This window comes from Alnus glutinosa, chromosome 9, assembly GCF_958979055.1.
Source record: "Alnus glutinosa chromosome 9, dhAlnGlut1.1, whole genome shotgun sequence".
NCBI classification, from domain to species: Eukaryota; Viridiplantae; Streptophyta; class Magnoliopsida; order Fagales; family Betulaceae; genus Alnus; species Alnus glutinosa.
This window is the reverse complement of record NC_084894.1, coordinates 22,978,426-22,999,673: the sequence shown is the minus strand read 5'-3', so window position 1 is coordinate 22,999,673 and position 21,248 is coordinate 22,978,426. Positions and strand designations below refer to the sequence as shown.

Here is a 21,248-nt window from a genome sequence, read left to right as displayed (position 1 = left end):
ATGGAGAAGATTAGATGCAGACTGGGATATGATTGCCTTTTTGTTGTTGATCTGGTAGGGAGGAGTGGGGGTCTGGCTTTGTTTTGGAAGAAGTCTGCAAAGTTGGAAATTTACAACTACTCTCGGTATCACATTCAGGCGGTAGTTAAGGATAATGAAGGAAACGATTATTGGAAACTTACAGGTTTCTATGGCCACCCTAGTCGTGACAAAAGGGGAGAATCCTGGTCTTTGCTCAAACACTTCAAATTTTGTCCTCCTTTGCCGTGGTGTTGTGCTGGGGACTTTAATAAAATTTTGGAGCAAGCGGAGAAGGATGGATTGGGTCCTAGATGTGATTCTCAAATGGCAGGATTCAGGGAAGCTTTGGAGGAATGTGGCTTGAGTGATTTGGGTTTTGTTGGTCCTAGATTCACTTGGAGCAATCATCAGACTGGTTATTCTTTTCTTCAGGAGAGGCTGGATCGGGCTTTGGGGGACCGAGAGTGGTGTCAGATTTTTCCAAATGTAACAGTTTCTGTTTTGGAGGCTATCTGTTCTGATCACAATCCCATCCTGGTTGCTTTTAAGGAGTACTAAGAGAGTAATTGTTTCAATAAGGGGGGTTTTAAATTTGAAGCAGCTTGGACTAGGGATGCAGAGTACCAGGGTCTGATCCATTATGCTTGGGAACAGGATAGGCAGGAAGGGGATTTTATCTTGGGGATTCATCATCGTTTATCCTCTTGTCAAAGGGAGCTCATTCGGTGGAGTAAGAGTAAATTTGGAAAGGCTAAGGAATTATTGAACAAGAAGAAGGAACAACTTATAGAACTTCAGAAAAGATCCAATTCAAGCTCTTTAGAAGAAACCAAAGCCCTCCAGGCAGAGATCAACGAGATTCTGGAGCGTGAAGATTTGAGGTGGAAACAACGAGCTAAACAACATTGGTATTTGTTTGGGGATAGAAATACTCAATTTTTTCACTCATGGGCGAATCAGAGAAGGAAAACGAATACTATCTGCAGTATTACTGATGCTGAAGGACGGGTTTGAAGGGGGAAAAAAGAGGTCAGTAAAATTTTCATTGACTTCTATTCTCAATTTTTTTTCTCTCAGAGTCCTTATGGAATTGAAGAGTGTCTTAGTTTCCTGGATTGCAGAGTAACTGATGAAATGAACCAATTTTTTTTAAGGCATTTCACGGGGGATAAGGTTAGGTGTGCCCTTTTCCAAATGCACCCTTTAAAATCTCCAGGTCCTGATGGCTTTTCAGCTGGTTTTTATCAACAGTCTTGGGGAGTGGTGGGTACGGATGTTACTAGGGCTGTTCTTAATGTTCTTAATGGGGGACTCATAGAAGCTGGAACAAATTCTACATATATATGTCTTATCCCTAAGGTGAATTCTCCTTCAAAGGTTTCTGATTATAGACTGATTAGCTTATGTAACGTGATTTATAAAATTATTTCAAAGGTGCTTGCTAATCGTCTTAAATTGGTGTTACCCCATATTATTTCGTTGGAACAAAGTGCCTTTATTCCGGGGAGGATCATTACAGACAATATTTTGGTGGGTTTTGAAACTCTCCATACTATGGACACTCGTTTGAAGGGAAAAGAAGTTTCATGGCCTTGAAACTTGATATGAGTAAGGCCTATGATAGGCTTGAATGGGATTTTGTGGAGGGTGTGCTTCGGAAGTTAGGATTTGTGAATAGATGGATTGCTCTCCTTATGTCCTGTATTCGGACTGTAACATATTATATCCTTATAAACGGACAGCCCCAAGGTCATGTAATTCCTTCCCGAGGAATTCGGCAAGGTGATACTCTCTCTCCCTATCTCTTTATCCTTTGTGCAGAGGTGTTGAGTTCTTTGCTGCAGCAATCGGCTAGGGAGGGTATTATTTCGGGAGTCCCTATATCCCGTGGAGGAACCAAAATTCATCACCTGCTTTTCGCTGACGATAGTCCTCTCTTCTGCCGTGCCAACCTCAGGGAGTGGGGTCATATTCAAATCCTTCTTGGGAAGTATGAGGTGGCTTCGGGGCAGCAGTTAAACCGAGAAAAAACGACAATCTTCTTTAGCCACAATACTAAGGAGGAAGACAAGAGCATTATTACCCAAGGCTTGGGTGTCAGTTCCACTGCTCAATATGAGAAGTATCTTGGTCTTCCAACCCTTATTAGAAGATCCAGAATCTCAACTTTTAATGGCATTAAGGAAAGGATTTGGAATCGCATCAATGGGTGGAAGGAGAAGTTCTTGTCACATGCGGGTAAAGAAATTCTGATTAAGTCTGTCATTCAAGCCATTCCTACGTACATGATAAGTGTCTTCAGGCTTCCCAAAACGCTGTGTCGTGAAATAAATGCTATTATAGAGAGATTTTGGTGGGGGCATAAAGAGAAGGATTCAAAAATTGCTTGGATGGCTTGGAGTAGTTTAGGGAGAAACAAGTTGGATGGAGGCCTAGGTTATCGAGATTTGATTAGTTTTAATAATGCTCTCCTTGCAAAACAGGGATGGAGATTAACTAAATTTCTCGATACCTAGGTTGGCAGAATTTTCCGGGAAAAATACTATCCAACAGGGGACATTTTGGGCTCATCTTTGGGTTTTCATCCTTTATATGCTTGGAGGAGCATTTGGGAGGCTAAACCACTCTTAAGGGAGGGTCTAATGTGGAGGATTGGTGATGGTTCAAATACAAAGATCAGAGATGATAAATGGATACCCTCAACTCAAACACATATGATTCAAGTTTATGTGCAGAATTTAAACCCAGATGCTAAAGTTAGTGAGTTAATAAATTTTGAGACAAATTGGTGGAACATACCTTTCCTGGAGCAAATTTTCCCGGCAGAATTGGTTGAGCAGATCTGTAACATACCCATTAGTCCCCGGCTGATGAAGGATAGGTTGGTTTGGGCAGGAACCAATAATGGATAGTTCTCTGTTCGCAGTGCATATTATCTTGAGCTAGATCGCATGGCCATGCAACACGGAAGTGGCTCTGTTTTTCCTTCTACCAGATCGTGTTGGAAACTCCTCTGGCATTTGAAAATTCCTCGGTCCGTGCAGTTGTTTCTTTGGCGAGTCTGTAATGATATCCTTCCCATCAAAGAGAAACTATGGAAGAGGCGTATTGTGGAGAACCCGCTTTGGTCTCTGTGTGGAACAGAACAGAACAGAAGTTAAGTCCAGTATTCATGCAGTTTGGCTCTGTGATGCTGCTAAATCAGTATGGTCGGTATGCCCGCCTCAGATCCAAAAATGTATTTTTGGGGATATAGAGTTTTTGTCTCTTTTTGGTAACTTGAGTGCTAGGCTGGAATTGGAAGATCTTGAACTTTTTGCTATGGTGGCCCAACGTATCTGGTTTAGGCGCAATAGGTATGTCTTTGATGGTGTTTTTATCCCTCCCAGTTGTTTGATCAAAGGTGCAAAAAAGGCTCTAATTGAATACAGGGAAGCTCATGACTCAACGTTTCTAAATATTCAACAAAGACCTCCCCTTTTGTCCCACCAATGGTCCAAGCCCCCTCAAGGGTCCTTTAAACTAAATTGGGACGCTGCTCTGGACAGAAAACAAAAGTTGATAAGGGTGGGGATTGTTGCCCGAGATTCTGAAGGAAAGGTGCTAGCGGCCAGATGCTCCTACCAACGCTATATTTCGGATTCTTCAGTGGCTGAGGCTTATGGTGCTAAACTATGTGCTGAATTTGGCCTGTTTTTGGGGTTGCAGTCTGTGGTGTTAGAGGGGGACGCTCTGGAGGTGGGTAAGGCTCTATCTAGGGTGGATGAGGATGCGGGTAATTTCGGTAATTTGATAGGGGAAACTCCTATTCTGCTGAGGAACTACGGCAGCTGGGCTGTTAATCATGTTAGAAGGGAAGGGAACATGGTGTCTCATAACTTAACCAAACTTGTTGTATCCCATCCACAGAACCAAGTTTGGTTTGACTCTTTCCCCTCTTGTTTGTCGGAACTTGTCAGCTCTGAGTTATGTTTGTAATCTTCTTGTTGTTAATACAAGCCCTCTTAAAAAAAAAAAGAAAAAAAAGAATAGATAATCGGATATATGGTATCTTTTAAAACTCATTAGCTAAACTAGATAAGTGAGTTTTGATTAGCTATTTTAGTTTGAAATATAGATGATCGGATGAGAATGCTCTTATATTAGATTGGTTGTGTTACTAAGTGCGAAACACTGATCGTCGCACGCGTATCTCTTCTTCTTCTTTGCTGTTACAGAATTTCTTATTCAGAATTTACAATCTGCACACTACATTCGGGCAGTATTGTATCTTAAGGACATAATTGTTATATTCCCTTTTGCAAAGCTCATTGCATAAGTGAGATGCAATATTTGTGTAAGAGACAGATTAATATTCGCCTTACTGTCCAAGAGTTCAGTGATTTTTCTATTCAATTTTTATTTTTAAGAAATTTTTGTAGTTTCACATTTTTATTTCTAACAAATAGTATGTACTTATTTCGAATGGCATGAGCTTATGAGTTATTGACAGCTTATTGAATCAATTAACAAAAATTTTAAAAAAATCTACAATATTCACAGAAGTAAGCATAATATAAAGTTGATCCTAACTGCCACATGTCACTTGCCCACGTCGCAAAGCACTTGGCCGACTTTTTTTTTTTTTTTTTTTTTTTTGAGTTACACTTGGCTGACTTTGACGCAACACTTTGGCTACCTTCCCATTTAACCTTAATTTTTTTAAGAAATTAAGAATGATGGCACCTACCTAGTGTACTCGCAGTTCACACAAAGCTTACACTGCACGTGATCTGGGATGCTGACACATGGCACTGCACTAAACATAGATGCCGCTGATATTAGCTTTGGCTGCTTCTTTGCCTCTTGGCAGGCACGCATTTGGCCATTTGCCATCCTCTCTATTCTTTTTTTATTATTATGAAAAACTCTGTTAAAAAATCATTTATATAAATATTATAGTATTTTATTTAAAATTGAGGGTGATACATACAAACAACAAAATTTTTCTTTATTCTATATTGAAGGAAATTCTTCTAATTTAATTTATTAAACTAACATCTATCATCCAATCATATGCCAATTTAATAGGCTCGATTTATAAAATTTCTTTCAACTCAGTTTAAAAGAAAATTGTCTCATACAATATATATAAGGGCTAACATATAGATTATAAGAGATCTCCAACAGATTAGATAAATCCCTCATAATAGGTATTTTTAGCTAATATCACCCAATTTTCATATTCAACAGATTAGGTTCAGAAAAGATAGAATACATTTTTTGCTGTGTGAATAGCAATATATTGTTATTTAGCACACTATAAGAATAAAATATAGTTTCTCTTGTTGGAGAAAGAGCTTTCGGGTTATGTGCTCTCTGTATCTTTATTCTTAAAACAATGAAAAATAATATTTAAAAAAAGTAAACAGTGAAATAGAAAATCTGTTAGAGTTTGTATTAAAAAATTAGTAGCTAAAATAAAAAATAATATATATATATAGCTAAAATAGCTAGTATTGATGGAGATGCCCTTAATCCCTCTAAAAGTAAGTCATCATTTTTTTTTTTCAAGCCACTTGAACAATTATGATTGGAGGTATGTTTGATTTCAAATTTATAATATTTTACTTTTTAAAAACATGTAGTTGAGCCCAAAATGATCCACAAATGGAGGATTAAAATTTAAACCCACATCTAGAAATTTAATTATCATATTTTCTTTACTCTTTTAGATCAATAAAATATTTGATGATTTCAATTCAAAATGAGCGGTACAGATGAGAAGTGTATGCAATAGATATGTACATGACATTTATAAGAGTAATGCTATAAATTCAAATTCAAATTCAAACCCAAAACACCCGCTGTCCATCTGGCTGTAGAGACGTGTTGACTAAACGTCATCATAATTTGTATACGCTTCAAAACAACATTACTTTAAGCTGAGATTTCAACACCACGAACATTTTCTCCTTTGAAATCTTCGCCTGATTTTAGGCAATCAATTGGGAGTTTTTGACTTTTTATTTGTTTCGTAGTATTTGGTTTTATTACATCTTCGTAGTTTTGGTTTTGTTATATCAGTGGATTAGTTGGTGACTCTTACCCATCTTCCCAGAAGCCAATCTGGGGGACTGTTTTTTCCCAGATCTTATTTTCATGTCAGACATGTCTATCTTAAGCAGAAACAGTAGCACCAACATGGGCACGCCCTCTTTCCACGATCTGAAAAAGCAGGCTTCTTTCTTCTTCAAAGAGAAAATCAAGACTGCTAGATTAGCTCTCACAGATGCCACCCCCGCACAATTGTAAGTTCATCAATGTTTTGACTGCTTCTTGGTCTGTTTCTGGTGTGGTAACTGGTTTTTGTTTTGGTTTTCTGATATGGGTATCTTTCTGATGATGCTTTCAACATCTGTAGAGTGACAGAAGAAGCTACAAGTGGAAATACATGGGCGCCGGCAATGCCTACCCTGGGTTCCATTTCAAGGGCTGCTTTTGAGCTAGATGATTATACGAGAATCGTGGAAATTCTGCACAAAAGGTTCATGGTGTTAACTTTGTTTTTGTCTTTCCTTCTTTTTATCCAATTTGATATGCAACAGTGATATAAACTTTGGGTAGAATTCACCCTTAAAAAACAACTAAGAGAGAGTGATTAAGAGCTTATCTTCACATGATTAAGATTATACTTAAGTGTGGGACACTTAGGATCATAACATACCATAAGTCGTTCCCTTTGTGACTCAAACCTATAACATGGTGTCCGACTCTGATATCAAATAACTTTAGGTAGAATTCATTCTTAAAAATTGGCTTACAAAGTGAAGGTGTCCAAGAGCTTACATATACACGGTTAAGATTGTAATTGAGCTATGAGGATTCTTAAGATCATAACAAACAGTAATTATGGATTGGTGATTTTATGATTCTGCATCAGATTCCTGAAGTTTGAAAGAAAGAACTGGAGGATTGCTTACAATTCCCTGATTGTTCTTGAGCATTTGCTGACTCATGGACCAGAGAGTGTTGCAGGAGAATTTCAAACTGACAAAGATGTTATCAATGAAATGGAAAGCTTTCAGTATATAGACGAGAAAGGGTCTGCAATTCTAACTTCATTTTTCAACTTGTGTTTTTATGTTGGCACTATGTATTGTTGTAAAAAGATCTAAATAGTAATGTGCAGATTTAACTGGGGCCTTGCTGTTAGAAAGAAATCAGAAAGAATTTTGAAGCTGCTTGAGAAAGGTCCTCTTCTCAAAGAAGAGAGAGACAGAGCTCGGAAGCTAACAAGAGGGATTCAGGGTTTTGGGAGCTTTAGCCAGCGGTCATCTTCATCAGCACATTGCATGCTAAAAGAATCACCATCGTTAGCAACCATTGGAAGGTCTAATTCTCAGTTCAACAGTCAAGAAAATCAGGAAAACCAGTTTTCCTACTCAAACAAAGAAGTTCAAAAATCACAGGATCTAATGCTTGAGCCTTGCAATAAGAAGGAGAATGAGAAATCTTGGGGCAGTTTATGCAATAGCCAGGTGCTTGAGAAAGGTGAAACTCAGACGAGTTTCAAAGAAAATATGGCTCCTAAAAAGGAAGAGTTGCACATATGGAACTCCACAGGGGAGTCTAACCCATTTCTAGATGGTAAGAAAGATGAACAGAGGATTGAAATGTCCACGGAAGATCATCATCCCTTCAGTGATACTGAGAATCATACCACTGCCTCACTGCTTTTGTAAATTTGACTGAAATAGACTATGCTGTTATCCATAATCAGTCAACTAGCTGAGATTTGGTTGTTCCTGTCATCATGTGTGTGGTGTATTATAGTTGTACTCTACATTAAAATGAAGATAAATGCGATAGCTCTGTTGTGCTTGGTAAGAATGAAGAGAGAATATTTCTTGAAACCCTCATCAAGATTGTCTTGGTTAGAGAAATTGCTATGGTGATTAGGACGAAGGCCTAGTTTGTATTTCATATGGATCTTATGATGATTTCTCCATGTTAAAACCATCTCATTCAGGGACAGCCAGAATTTCTCATCCGGAAGAGCCAATGTATGACAAAGGAGCAAAACCTAATTTCACTAAGGGTCAAGCCTAATTTTTAAGGAATAATTTGAAAACCTAGCCAGCCATTGCTTATATCATCATTTTGGATATACTTTTATCACAAATTTCCAACGTGTTTTGTCACACTGGCAAATTATTTTTAGCTAGAATAATGCTATTCTTCACGTTCATTTATTTCATGTTGGCCGCCGAACAAAAAAAAAAACAAAAAGAAGCTACATTAACCAGTTTGATAAATAGGTGAGAAGAATAGCATTATTCATCTAAGCTGATGTACAATCGTCACTGCAACAAGCTGCTTCATGACTTTATGTTTTCAGTCAAAAAGATTAATTAAGGGGACCTCATCTCCGTACACAATGCTTGGAGCTCTTTCTGGCTCCTCTCCACGGTTTCGATTGCTTTCATAACACACAAAATGGAATCTCGCTCATGGATTACTGTGAAGCATTGACAATCACACCAACCAAACCCCTGTTATTCCATTATCTACAATGGTAAAGTAGTGGTGCGTTGATGCACCACTACAAATATAATAAAAGATATTACATAGATGCATATATACACACATACATACGTATTAAAGGGACTGAGAAGATTTGCAAAGCCAATCCTGTATGGCAAGCCGCAGTGTATTGTTAGGAGTAAGATGGAGGTGACTCAACTTCAAATTTGTCATGGGAGAAGTTTCACGCCCATTTTCCAGCCATCCACGCATGGCTTCCCCTTCGTAAGTGAACCCATCTGCTGCTACCTGAGGGTCATGCATTATTTCCTGAAACCAACACATCACACGAGTAAGCCACAAATAATCCCATTTGAGCTTAAGCAAATACCAAAACTCCAGTAGTTTTCTTGGAGGCTCAGAGCCTTGCTTGGTCTAGATTTGTCAAAGTTACTCCAGATTACTCTAGTTGATACATAATCATAAGCTGAAGTTCCAGCTTGACCTCAACTTGTTTAGGCTAGCAAGTTTTGAGTAGTCAAAAGTTTGCTTCTAGGTTCATCAGCTCACTTAAACAACTTGGTCCATTACCAATTACTATTTAGTGCTATTCAGGTTATTCATGAGAAGTATCACTCACCTGAAGGATAGGGCACAAGAAATAAGATGGCACTGGTCGCTCTTCTGAGACGTGCAACTGCTCCAGTTCCCTAACCAGAGAAGGTGTTAAATCTGGTCTGTCCCTACTGCTCACTTGACAGCAATGCAGCCCCAGCTCTGCCAATCGCATTGCCACAAATGTAGGCCATTCTCCAGCTGATGAATCCAAAAGTGATGCCAATTTCCCACATGAAACCGCCTTACGCACCTCAGCTGCTAAACCAACTGGTTGCCTTCCTGTGAGTAGCTGCAGAATGATCAGCCCAAAGGAGTAAACGTCAGAGTTGGGTGTCAGCACTCCATTTCTCTGAAACTCTGGATCAGTATACGTAAAAGCACCCTTTGGCTCTGTGCTCCGGCGGAAACTAGGGCAATGAAGGCTCTCCTCAGTTACCAGCCTGCAAATCCCAAAGTCGCAGATCTTGCTGCTTAGATCAGTACTTAGAACTATGCTTTCAAGTTTCAGATTGCCATGGGCAATCTGTTCAGGATTAGAAGAGTGCAAGAAGCAAAGGGCACTAGAGATTTCAGCAATGATACGTGTTCGGGTCTTCCACGTCAATGGAGAAATGTTGCTTTTCCGAAAAATGTGGTCTTGGAGGCTCCCATTGGGCAAGTATTCATATATAAGGGACCAAGATTCTGCACATACACCAAGCAAAGTCACCAGATGAGGATGCTGTAGCTTGCCAAGAACTTCAACCTGCAAGCAGAAAAGAAAAGATGTTCCAGAAACAATGAAAGGTACCGTCTAGCCAAAGCAAGAAAAAATATATCTTCTGATTGCTAAATCTTGCTATAGTTTTTTCTTCAAGGGAAGTTGCATGTCAGAACTCAGAAATATCAGATGTGGCTAAAATGCTATAATGCGCTTGGGAGTCTATTCATCAGATACTTGGCCAAAGTGTGATCCGTCAGCCCATAAGTACTGTGACGAAGTGGCTGTTGCTCACCTCACACGATTGTATGAGGTCACAATTCACCCAACATGAACATCCGGGATAAACAAAAACTGGGGATTGGATGCAGGCAAAACTCCCAGCAGTGGCCAAGATTTTCAATCAAGTCCTCCCCCTTTGTGGGGGTCTAAACCCCTATGACTGAGCAGAAAAGGGAGGAGGAAAGAGGACCCTGGTGAAACTGAATCTTCTTAGACTAAAGCCAAAGGAAATATATGATCCACGCATTCAAAATGGGACTTAGATAGATACTCATTATAATTGGCTATACTAGTACCAAAAAAAAAAAAAAACACAACCCGTATTGGAAAAAGGGGTGTTTTGGCACTTGAAATGCAAACTATTGGGTTCTATAAGTCAATTCTAAAACTTCATGAGTATCCTAATTGTAAACAAAGTACAATGCCGGAAGGGCATACACTTTATGTGGCTCATCTAATTGTGATTATAAAGACTAAGAAGGGAAGGTGCTATAACTAGCCTGCTGGTAAAGTATCTATGGGGTTGTACTTAAGAGACTTCTGATTGAAACCTGCCTTCGCCATGTAGGTATTTTTCTCCTTATATTAATTTTTTTTTTTTTCTGGTGGGCGCTTTGGATCAAATAACAAGGACTAGGAAGTGTGGTTCTCAGTAACTATTTTAGTAGAGAGAGATATAGAGAAAAGAGAGAAGGGTGGTTAACCTCTTGTTGAAACTCTGATGGTCCTTGCATGTTATATGGATCGAGGTTCCTTATGACAACAGTTCTACCCAGCACTTCCCCCTTGTAAATACAACCATATCCTCCCTGCCCAATCTTGAAGCTCTCAGAAAAATTGCATGTAGCAGTTTGCAGGTCTGACAATGAAAATTCTGCTAACTCAGGCAACCCTTCAACAAAACCAATGAACCCATTACAGTTTGCAGCTCCAGCTCGTCCATGTCTCCACCGTTCAAGCCAGCGTAGGGCTTCTACTTTCTGTCGTTGCATCCTCTGCTTTTCCTGCTGTAGAGTAGTGATGGATGCTTGAATTAAATTTAGTTCTCCGACGGCTTCATCACACCTACGGTTTGCTTCCTTTGCACGACTGTCTAAAAGAGCAACACTTCTCATGGTCCTCTGTAGCTCTCTAGTTACTTCTTCTCTTTCTTCCAAGTGCTTTTCTTGATCCTGTATGGTAGTTCTTAGTGCATCATCAGCCTCCTTCCTGAGCTTAACTTCACGTGCATGGGCAGATTCAAAGACTTTGACCTGAGGAGAAAATAAAAAATTCTGAGATTGAGAGTAACTCAAGAGATTCAGATGTCCATCACAAACTACAAATTGTGATGTATATTTTAAATATCATCATCTACATTGCTAAACCCACAAATAAGGGATAAAATCCTAGCATATTCTTGTTGTAGAAAGTTCGCAGCACAAGTTTATTCATCTCACTTGCCAGAATCCATGTTTCAAGTTTGAATCCCACCTATCCCAGGGGAGGGAGAGTTTGAGGGAAGGGAAAGGACTAGATCCCTGCGTAGTCCATAGCCCAATGGGCCTCCAATGGGCCAAAAATAGATAAATAAATAAGATTCAAGCATTCAAAACATGTGCATATATGAACTTTCATTCTTTTCGTATCCTATTCAAGTAATGCTTCAAACAAAATAAGAAAGGAACTTAATACTTTATAAGAAGAAAAAACTAGAATGGCAGTTTTCAATTCATTAAACTCAAAGGAGCATAAATATTTGTGTTAACAATAGGAAAATGAATATATTCAGAAGCTTAATTCATTTTGCGCCATATATTTATTCTCGGCATTTAAGATGCATAAACTAAGCTGACCCAAAATCTATTCCTGCAACCTAACTCCTAGGAACCATAATATTGTAAAGTGCAAGTCCCTGAAACGAAGAATGGGCATCAAGTTCATGCTTACCTTGCTGATAGTTTTAATGGCTTCCGACTCCAATTTTTTGCGCTTTATTATCGCTGCAGACACCTCGTTTGTTGCTGCCTCAGCTTCTATCCTGGCTTCTGTCAGCTGACCATACAAGCTCTCTTCCTCAACATTTGGATCGGAAATTGAAGATACCATTCTTTTGGCAGAATTATTTTCTAAACTGTTGAATGAACTCTGGAGATCACGAGAGGAATGGGATAAAGTGGGCAATGAAGCCACTTCGACATGAACTGTTTCACCCTGAAACCAGTTGCTGCTTCCAGCAAAGGATGTACTTCTAGCAGAGTTGGATTGAAAAAATTCTGGATGGATTGCATTATTATTACTATATTGAAATGACATAGATCTCAAGGGTTCTGCAGTTTTAATCTCAGGTTGTAGAGGCAAAGAATTAGGGCCTTCAGAAGCTTCTCTTGTCCATACATGTTTCCCTTTGTAGACAAACCATATTTCACAGAACAAGGGAACATTTTTGGCAGCATAAGTTGCCTTGCTGGAGCTCTTTTTCACCTTCACGCAGCTGTACAAAACCATTAGGATGGCTGATCAGAACATATTCATATATATAGTCATCACAAAAAGTGTTCAAAGAAGAAGAAGCCCCCACCAGCCAACCAAGGGATACAGTAACAAGGACAAAGTAATGGGAACAGGGTATAGATATTCCAGTGTGTACAGAAGCGCAAATGTTGAGAAAACAGAAGTTCACCAATACATTTAGCTAAACTTGCAATTCCTAAGATGTCTAATATGTTTGTGATACATAGGGTTTTAAGTGAATCGAGTTGTTTATGAACAACTCGAGCTCAACTCATATAAACTTTGACTCAAACTTGATTCGTTTAATAAATGAACCGAGCTTGACAAAAATTTATGTTTGATCATTGAATGAGTTCAGCTCGAATAAGCTCAACTTGATTTGTATTAGGCTTGTGAGTTGCTAGCTCATGAACTCGACTCAGGTCATATAAACGTGTTTATTGAGTTACCTCTAACACCTCTACACCACCCCACCTCATCTGTGCCACCCACACATACCACTAACTGTCCTCAACCGGCCACAAGTAAGGCCCCCTTCGATGGACCATTGCTTTAACACAAACTAGCCATTACCCAGCCTCCCATCTCTCTCTCTCTCTCTCTCTCTCTCTCTCTCTCTCTCTAACTGGTTGGGTCACCAGACAAACACCCCCCCGCAAGAAGATTCAGATCTTTGGGTTGCAAGGACCACTCATAGAAGACTTGTAACACCCGGGAATAAAATAGGAATTTTATTGGTAAATTTAAAGACTTAAATGAAAACAAAATAGAAACACATGTCACAAGCAATAAATAGGCTAAGTACGGTTTGATCCGAGGGTATCAGGTCAATTAGAAGTCAAACTTTTGACTTTAGGACTTAGAAAAATTCTAAGATAGAAGCCCCGTTTGGACGAGTGAACTCCCGTCCGAACAAGGCCAGCGGGAAACTTGTGGAACACAAATCTGTTGAATAGCGTTTGTACGGGGAAATGTTCCATTTGGACGGGGATCACATCACGTGTGGATGTGATCGACGTGATGGGAAATTTAATGCAACTTGACAGAGGTGCGTCCGTACAAGGTAGGATATTCGTCTAAACGAGATAATATTTGTCACAAAAGCACTAGAACAACACGGCCCTCTAACTTGAGCTCATCTGAACGAGCTAAATAACCAGTCTGGACAAGTGCAAAAGGTACCCAAATGCTTACCTATTTAAAGGACCAGCTCGTTGAAAAAGGCTCACAACTCTCATTCCTTTGTTTGTCCAAAGGCTGAGAGACCAAGTTTTGGGAGTAAGAAACTTGAGTTCCTGTAAGAAAGAGAAATTCTAGTAGGAGGAACTTGAAGAAAGGAACTATATGAGGTATGATCCCACTTCCTCTCTTTGTTCATAAATTTTTCTTAGAGGTGTGGAAAGAGTAGTTGTTGGTGGTGTTATAATTTCGTGTAGTTACTATGTGTTTTGATGTTGTTGATGAGAGGGTTGTGAAGTTGTTATTGTTGGAAGTGTGTTGTTGATGAGGAACTAGGTTTTTCTAAGGAGTAGTTTTGCTACGTAAAAGTCAGCATTTTTAGTGTGCATGTTCGGTTGGTTGAGATGATAAAGAGTAAAGGCAGGTTTCGAGAATGTTAGAAACTGGATTGAATGGATTTTCTTTTGAAGTAGGAAGAGGTTCCTGCCCTGATTCGTCCGAACGGTGCTAGAGACCGTTCGGTTAAGGCCGTGACCAGAAGTCTCTGTCGGTGTCTCGTACAGACCATGTCTGGACGAAGTGAAGATCATTGGTCGAAGATCTCAGTTGGTGTTTCCGTTCGGACCACATCCGAACAATGTAAATATAAACTAAGGACCAAAGAGCTTGGTCAGTAGAGTAGTTTGGACCAGTCTGGAATAGCTACTCGAATTTTTGAGAGAAAATTACTTTTCTAGGAATAGAGGATAGTTGGACGTCCGGTAAAGTCTTGGGACTCTAGAAAGGCCTAGAATCTAACAACTAGTCATAATGCAATGTAGATGGTTGCAGTCTTGCAGACTACAGACCGAGAACATGACAAAGAAAAGGGAATCGCAAGTTGTAAGTAAAAACTTCTTACCGATATTGAAATGTGTTTTTACATTCGTAGTGTTTAACATGTTTTTGGGTAAGTAAAACTTTCCCACCAATAATATTAAAATTGTTTTACATGCCATGGTATACGTGCATATTTTACTCGTGATTACAAGCCCTGTTATTTAAGTATGTTAATCTGTACTATAATATGTTATATTGTGTTTTACACAATTTACAATCAAAGAATTTGAAAGAAATGAATGGTTTTGAAAAATGAAAAGACTAGTGTTGTAAACTAAAGTTTTCTACGAAACGAAATGGAAAGACCAGCTTTATAAGGAATAAAGCTTTGTGGAAAATGTTTTGCCATGACCCAGTCTTGAGCAGGGGGTAATACGGTCGATGACCCAGTGCTAGGAAGGGGAATATGATTAGCAAACCCAGCATTACGTGAGGGTATACACTTAACAAACTTAGTGCTAGAATGTGAAATATGACTAACAAACCCAATGGTCCAAGTCTGATTTTGATAGAAGGCAGCAATTTCTTCATGCATGGCAGCAACCCAGCGTGGATTATTCTAAGCTGATCGAAATTGAGTGGATTCCTTCACCTTGGAATCAGTAGACAGCATTGACCGAGGGGAGGAATCGAAAGTGTTAAGTGGGGGAATAAGCTAACAAACCCAGAGCTAGAAAGGGAAATACGATTTGCGAACCCAGTGTTAAGTGGGTAAATAAGCTTAACAAACCCATTGTTGGAAGGGAGAATACGACCAGCAAATTATAAAATAAAAGGATAATTATGATTTTGTGTATGTAATTATAAATATCTGTTGCATATTTTGCTTTGAATATTGTTTTCCACTATTATCTGATAGCAAATGTGTTAACCTAAATATGTAAATCGATATCCTAATATAATTCTGGAAAAGAAAATGCTAAGAGAACTAGTGATTTGAAATCTATTATGAAAGAAAAGTCTTTCTCTAAGTTAAAATGCCTTTACACTGATGTTTTCACTGAAGTGCATTGTTACGCAAGTTTTCCCCGCATCTTGTTTATGCAAAAGCTCACGTCAGAAAGTTTGTTTGGATCACTTTTACTTACTAGGTCGTGAACTCATCATTCCCACCTCTAAAATTGTCGAATTTTACAGATATAGTTGTTGTGGAAGAGGAGTCATACCAGCACTTAGGCTACTATCCTTAAGGTTCGCGGGAGATCTTAGCTTTTGATGTTGGCTGAGATTTGTGGAAGTCGGTCATAGTTGTGGTTGCCCTATGTGGCACTTTTGTAAATATAGTGAACAATGTTTTATCTAGGGATATGTAGTGACTCTTTATATAAATACATATTAAGTAATTTCAGTCTAGAGCTTTGGCATTCGGCTTATGTTTACATAAGGTGAGTTTATGGTTTCGAAAAAAAAAAGAAAAAAAAGAAAAGCTATTTTTTGCTCCATTGTTGAGGTAAAGTAGTAGAGTCCCGTGGAATATGCGAGTATTCCATCGACTGTAAATTGGTCGGGGCATTACAAGACTTTTCTTCACTCAGAATCTCCCTTTGAATAGAAGTTTGGGTGGATGAAAAATATGGGTGACTAAAAAAAAATAACATCCATCAAGACAAAATGCTTCCATGAAAGGGGATAATAACATTTATTACCCTTTTGAGGAGGGTAATGATCCACAAAGATACATTTGAGAGCATGAGGATCTGATTTTTCCCAAGTCGGACCATGAATGTGAACAAAATTGAAACAGCCAAACACTTTTGGAGAAATACCTTTAGAAGTAGAAAAAGGTGGGGATAGCACCTCAAGAGGTGTTTTAAAATCTAAGACACGTGAGGGCATCATATTGATGAGATATGTTGCAATAAGGCATCACCCCAATAAAATTTGAGTAATACTACACACACTCCCACTTCCTCACATCCATTTCCACACTCCCTTAGTTGACTTTTAAAATCACCATTGGATTTCGAATGGATCTTTATTGGAATTTAATCCCATAGGTCCGGTAGATTTCTTGTTGGCATTTTCAATAGGTATTAGAACATCATACCTAGATTTTTCAAACTTATTAGGAATCTAGGGTTAAAAAATTTTATTTGGGTTATTTTTTCATAAGGTATGGTTAGTTTTGTAATGAGACATCAGTGATTTTTTTGCAGCTCCAGCAAATTAAGCGTACTTTGGTAATTGAGTCGAGTCTAAAACTTTATGAGTTTCTTAGTGTCTTGGTTTTAGTCCAAGTTGGTCTTTATATTGGCTTTATTGGGTCTTCAATAAGCTAGTCAGATTGAGAGTCCTAACATATATATGCTCAACGTACTCAAAGATTTAGAGATTATCATCAATGAAATATTGACTATTTTGAGTATTAATGCGCATAGAGTGATTTCAGTATTGAGGCACATTACAGTTAGTGTTCTTTTGTCTTTCCTTCTTTGGTATGCTTACCGTTCACTTCACTGTTGATACAACACCTGAACAGCAACAAATTCTCTCTTTTCTTTCTTCTTTGCAACCCCAAATCAAATTCTTTTTTTCCTTAGCCCTAGAACCCCAGATATTTCCCTAACCCTTTAACCACCAAATAACCCATCAAACAAGCCATAAAGCACCTAATTTTGCTCATGCAAAGAATTTCTACAAACCATACTGTTTCAGCCACCAAAATTCAAACATTTCAAACCCTAATTCAATCTACAAACCTAAATCCTAACTTTCCTATCCTGAATCCCACCATAGGCACATGTAGACAAATTTCCCTAATCTATTCTGTCACACATTCAGAAAAGGAGAAAGAAATTTATAAAAATAAAAGAAAATATTCATAACCCAGAAAAATCATTTCTTAGAAGATTAGCATATAGAATAGTTCGATTCCTATAGAGGACAATGAATCGACAGATTCACTACTTACTTTTCAGGCATTGCGCCCATAACAAGCTTCCTAATACCATGTCTGTTCACCAAATCTACAATTCCTCTCTGAACTTGGTCAGCTTCTATTGTAAGAATGCTTGCTTTGACCTGTAAAGTAAATACTTATAGTGAGAAGTCCTGTAAAAGCCTTTCAGTATTTCTGAAAACATCACATTTCCAGGACATTTTTAACCAGAACACTATTTCTAGCTTAATGCTTCACTTAATCATCTTGATTTTCCCTCAAGATTTAAAAATCATATCTGAAACCAACCGGGAAATATGGGAGAAGTGAAGAAAATTCAACTAATGCAGGAAAACAATCATGTTGAAACAGATAGTACAGATGGAGAATATTGGGAAAGAAGTGAACAAATAAAATTAGGAGAGTTATAAGGGAAAGACTGTAGAGGATAGAGCTTGTCTTTTCTGATTTTATTTTTTATTTTTTTTAAAGAGTCTTTTCTATTAACTTTTTTTTTTTTTTTTTTTTTTTGATAAGTAAGAAAATTTCATTAAAAAAGCGTAAGACGCTCCTAAGTACACATGAAGTATACACAGGGACAACTCAGCTAGCCCACATGAAAAACCCAAGAAAACCCATAAGAAACTACATACCCACAACACCCAAAACCCACATGAAACCCAAGATACAATAGAAACCCCCAACAAACACCCAAGATATAAAGTAACCCCATAATAAAATAAAACCCAATAACTTATAGATTATTATTCTTTTCTACCGAAAGGAAAAAACACAATTTGATCCCCCAAGCCAGATGAAAATTGATCGTAACACAAACCAAAGTTAGAACGCATTTCTCCTCAATCCAGCAACCTTTTGACACCAACAATTGTTTCTTCATTACACTCCAAGGAAACACAAATTATTCATAAAGCAGATTTTGCTTATAAAGAAGAAAGCTGGAAACTTGTATGAGTGAACTCATATGGTAGTACTGCAAAGAAATGAAGTGGAAAAAAAAAATATCTGTAAAAATTAGTTGATGGAACACATACAATATATAGGTTATCCTGATATAATAAACGTCCGCATGGAAACTGCATAAAATCAGTAACTAAAATAGCAAAAAGCATAGAGAGATAAAGAATCACCTTTTCTGTGAAGCAAATGCTCACGTAACATTCTAAAAGCTTCATTTTCTGCGCCCACTCCTCCCTTCTATGTGCAGCCACTACTTCACCATTTGCTTGACTTGCCGGTAGTTTTCCTACTGCACAAAGTATTTGTGTGGAAAACATTTTAGCTCAGTCATGATGCAAAGTAAAAGAAATTGATATGTTTAATCCCATATCTTCATCACAAGTTTTAGAAAACATAATACCCAAGTAAGTATGCTAAAAAATCTCGGGAAAGAAAAAGAAAGTGATATGCTAAATCTCAAATCTTCGTCATTTATAGTATCATTGTTTTTTCAATTCTCACTTAACGGAGCAAAAACCCACATATAAACTCAACTGAAAATTCGATCCACAACAAACTGTGCACTCATTAAAACCCCACGAATATATCAGAGTTTGAAAGAACAATTCTAAATTCAAGAAAAGCTCACAAACCTAAAATTCTTGTGCGTGCATAATATTATTTTCAAATTGCTGAAATTTTTTAAAACATTTTGCGTGTTCAACAAATACTTGGATACCCACAAACACACGGCACAAGAATCCCAAGAAAAAATAAAAAATCATAAACCAATGGTCCAATACCCGAGTACAAGAATTTCAGCCGAAACATGTAATCCCAGAAAAAACTCAGGAACCCATCAACGAAAAATATTCAGAAACAGACTTACAGAGAGTGGGAATCACATGGGAAGGCTGATGAACGTGAAGAATACAAATTTCTCGGCACCCAAACTGCTTGAAAGCCCATTGAAGCAGAGCCACAGTTCGCTCCACGGACTTTCCGACCGCAACGTGTAATTTATCATTACCAGCTTCTTCCACTATGTGGTGCATCCCAGACCGAGAGCTCACCGCCCGGTGAATGCCCAAGGACGAGAAGCCGTAGAAGCCGTCGCCGGCTAAGTCGCAGTGAGGAGGGTGCGTGGGCTGCAGTAGCTCCATTCTTGCCGGAGAGTCCTGCGAGAGAGTTGCGAGATAAAGCGATAAAGAGAGAGAGAGAGAGTCGTCATAGCGGTAAAACGAATCAAAGCGTGCGATTCTACGGAATATTTGCTCGTATTATTCCATATCCCTTTCTTTCTTTATTGTCAAGTAGGATCCTTTAAACTATTGCAAAAACTTTTTATAACGTTAGAGAGAGAGAGAGAGAATTGTCGAGCGCCACCTAACCTTAGACTTGCAGTGACTTGATAACGTTAGAGAGAGAGAGAGAGAAAGAACTTGTTCGGACATGGCTTTGTTTATCCGGGATGCTTGGGCAAAGCAAATATACTCACAAAAACAAACGAAAAATAAAGTAAATGGCTAAATTCTATAAGAAAATTGTATTTGGAGATGACTCATGGGAGCTAATTTTTAATTAGCTTAATCTCAATAAAAAAAGGGTCTTGATTTATAAACTCCATTGATGCAACACAATCATCCATAAAATTATATAAATTACAGAAGATTACAGAGAGTCGAATCCAAAGTTATAAATTCTTTTTAAGTTAGAGAAATCTAAAATAAATGAAAGTGAAACCAATGAAAGATGATAGATGTAGAAATCATTAATTTAATCAATATATATCATAGAGAGCCAACTATTCCTTCAAATGGGAGACACGTGGGAGAAAATGAAGACAAAAATTACAACTTATTAAAGGCTCAATACGTTGTTACATACAAATTAGATAATTATATTATATGCAGCATGATAAGGTTTTTGTGGTAAAGAAGGGCCAAGGGGTGAGGGGTCGATGTTGTGAACCAAAGAGCTAAAGCAATGCAATTTCCATTTCTTTAGGAAGGAGTGTTCTCTGTTTAGAGAGAGAGAGTCTCGTTTTTTCTTCGTCTAGAGAGAGAGTGCTTCTGAGAGTAGATTTCTCCGGGGGAGGGAGGCCCCTCCTCCTGGTGGTGTTTCTCCCTCTAGTTTCTTTGTGAGCTAGAGTGGTTTTTTTTGTGTCCCTTGGCTTGTCCCAGTGAGATTTTTTGTTCCCCCCGGCATGTTTCCGGTGGTGGTTGTAGTTCTCCTAGCTATTGGGGCTATGGAGTGTTGTTTATTTGTTCTTTGATTGTTGTTTTTTCTTTGTTTTGATAGATACATTTTGTTTCAAGTCGTCCATGGGAGTGACCTTCGTTCGTGTTCTCCGGCTTTTTTTTGAGTTTAGATCTACATGGTTACGCGGGAGTTCCTGCAACACGACCCCCCCTGTGTTGTTCACTGTCAGTCTCTGTTCCCGTCGACTCAACTTCTGGCGGTGTCGTACCTCCACGCTCAAAGCGTGGCTTGCATGTGCGGAGGTGCCGCTTGCGCGTGTGGGCAACGTGCCTCTTTTTCGGCCATCTGGGTGGTGTTTTCGGGATGGTCAGCTGATTGGTTGCGGCAAGGGAGGCCTGGGTGTGGCGCGTGGTCTTATACACGCTGGTCTAGGTGGTTCCTCCTTCCGACTTAGCGTTTTGTTTCTATGTTTTTTTCTATATATTCTTGCTTTCTTTCACAATTTACTATTGTAGTTGGCTAAATTTTACT

The 21,248-nt window shown here is 38.5% G+C and overlaps 3 protein-coding genes across 4 annotated transcripts; 2 read left to right on the top strand and 1 right to left on the bottom strand.

The window, feature by feature from the left end:
- Window positions 1-3,999, top strand: LOC133876855 (uncharacterized). Its single transcript, XM_062315096.1, has 6 exons — window positions 1-558; window positions 676-1,029; window positions 1,099-1,426; window positions 1,594-2,457; window positions 2,575-2,902; window positions 3,066-3,999. Exons 1-6 carry the CDS (start codon window positions 1-3, stop codon window positions 3,997-3,999), a joined length of 3,366 nt encoding a protein of 1,121 aa, XP_062171080.1.
- Window positions 4,000-5,938: 1,939 nt separating this feature from the next.
- On the top strand, window positions 5,939-7,922 carry LOC133878473 (uncharacterized). Its single transcript, XM_062317029.1, has 4 exons — window positions 5,939-6,311; window positions 6,425-6,547; window positions 6,944-7,105; window positions 7,193-7,922. Exons 1-4 carry the CDS (start codon window positions 6,163-6,165, stop codon window positions 7,743-7,745), a joined length of 987 nt encoding a protein of 328 aa, XP_062173013.1. The 5' UTR covers window positions 5,939-6,162; the 3' UTR covers window positions 7,746-7,922.
- A 375-nt stretch (window positions 7,923-8,297) lies between these two features.
- Window positions 8,298-20,004, bottom strand: LOC133878472 (U-box domain-containing protein 33-like). Of its 2 annotated transcripts, XM_062317027.1 has the most exons (8): window positions 19,907-20,004; window positions 19,405-19,693; window positions 18,707-18,825; window positions 17,589-17,698; window positions 12,056-12,599; window positions 10,831-11,379; window positions 9,167-9,889; window positions 8,298-8,856 (listed from the first exon to the last, which is right to left on the bottom strand). In XM_062317027.1, exons 1-8 carry the CDS (start codon window positions 19,967-19,969, stop codon window positions 8,662-8,664), a joined length of 2,592 nt encoding a protein of 863 aa, XP_062173011.1. In that variant the 5' UTR covers window positions 19,970-20,004; the 3' UTR covers window positions 8,298-8,661. The 2 variants fall into 2 exon arrangements, with proteins under 2 accessions (XP_062173011.1, XP_062173012.1); XM_062317028.1 differs by lacking the exon at window positions 19,907-20,004 and having other exon boundaries at window positions 19,405-19,826.
- Window positions 20,005-21,248: the final 1,244 nt, after the last annotated feature.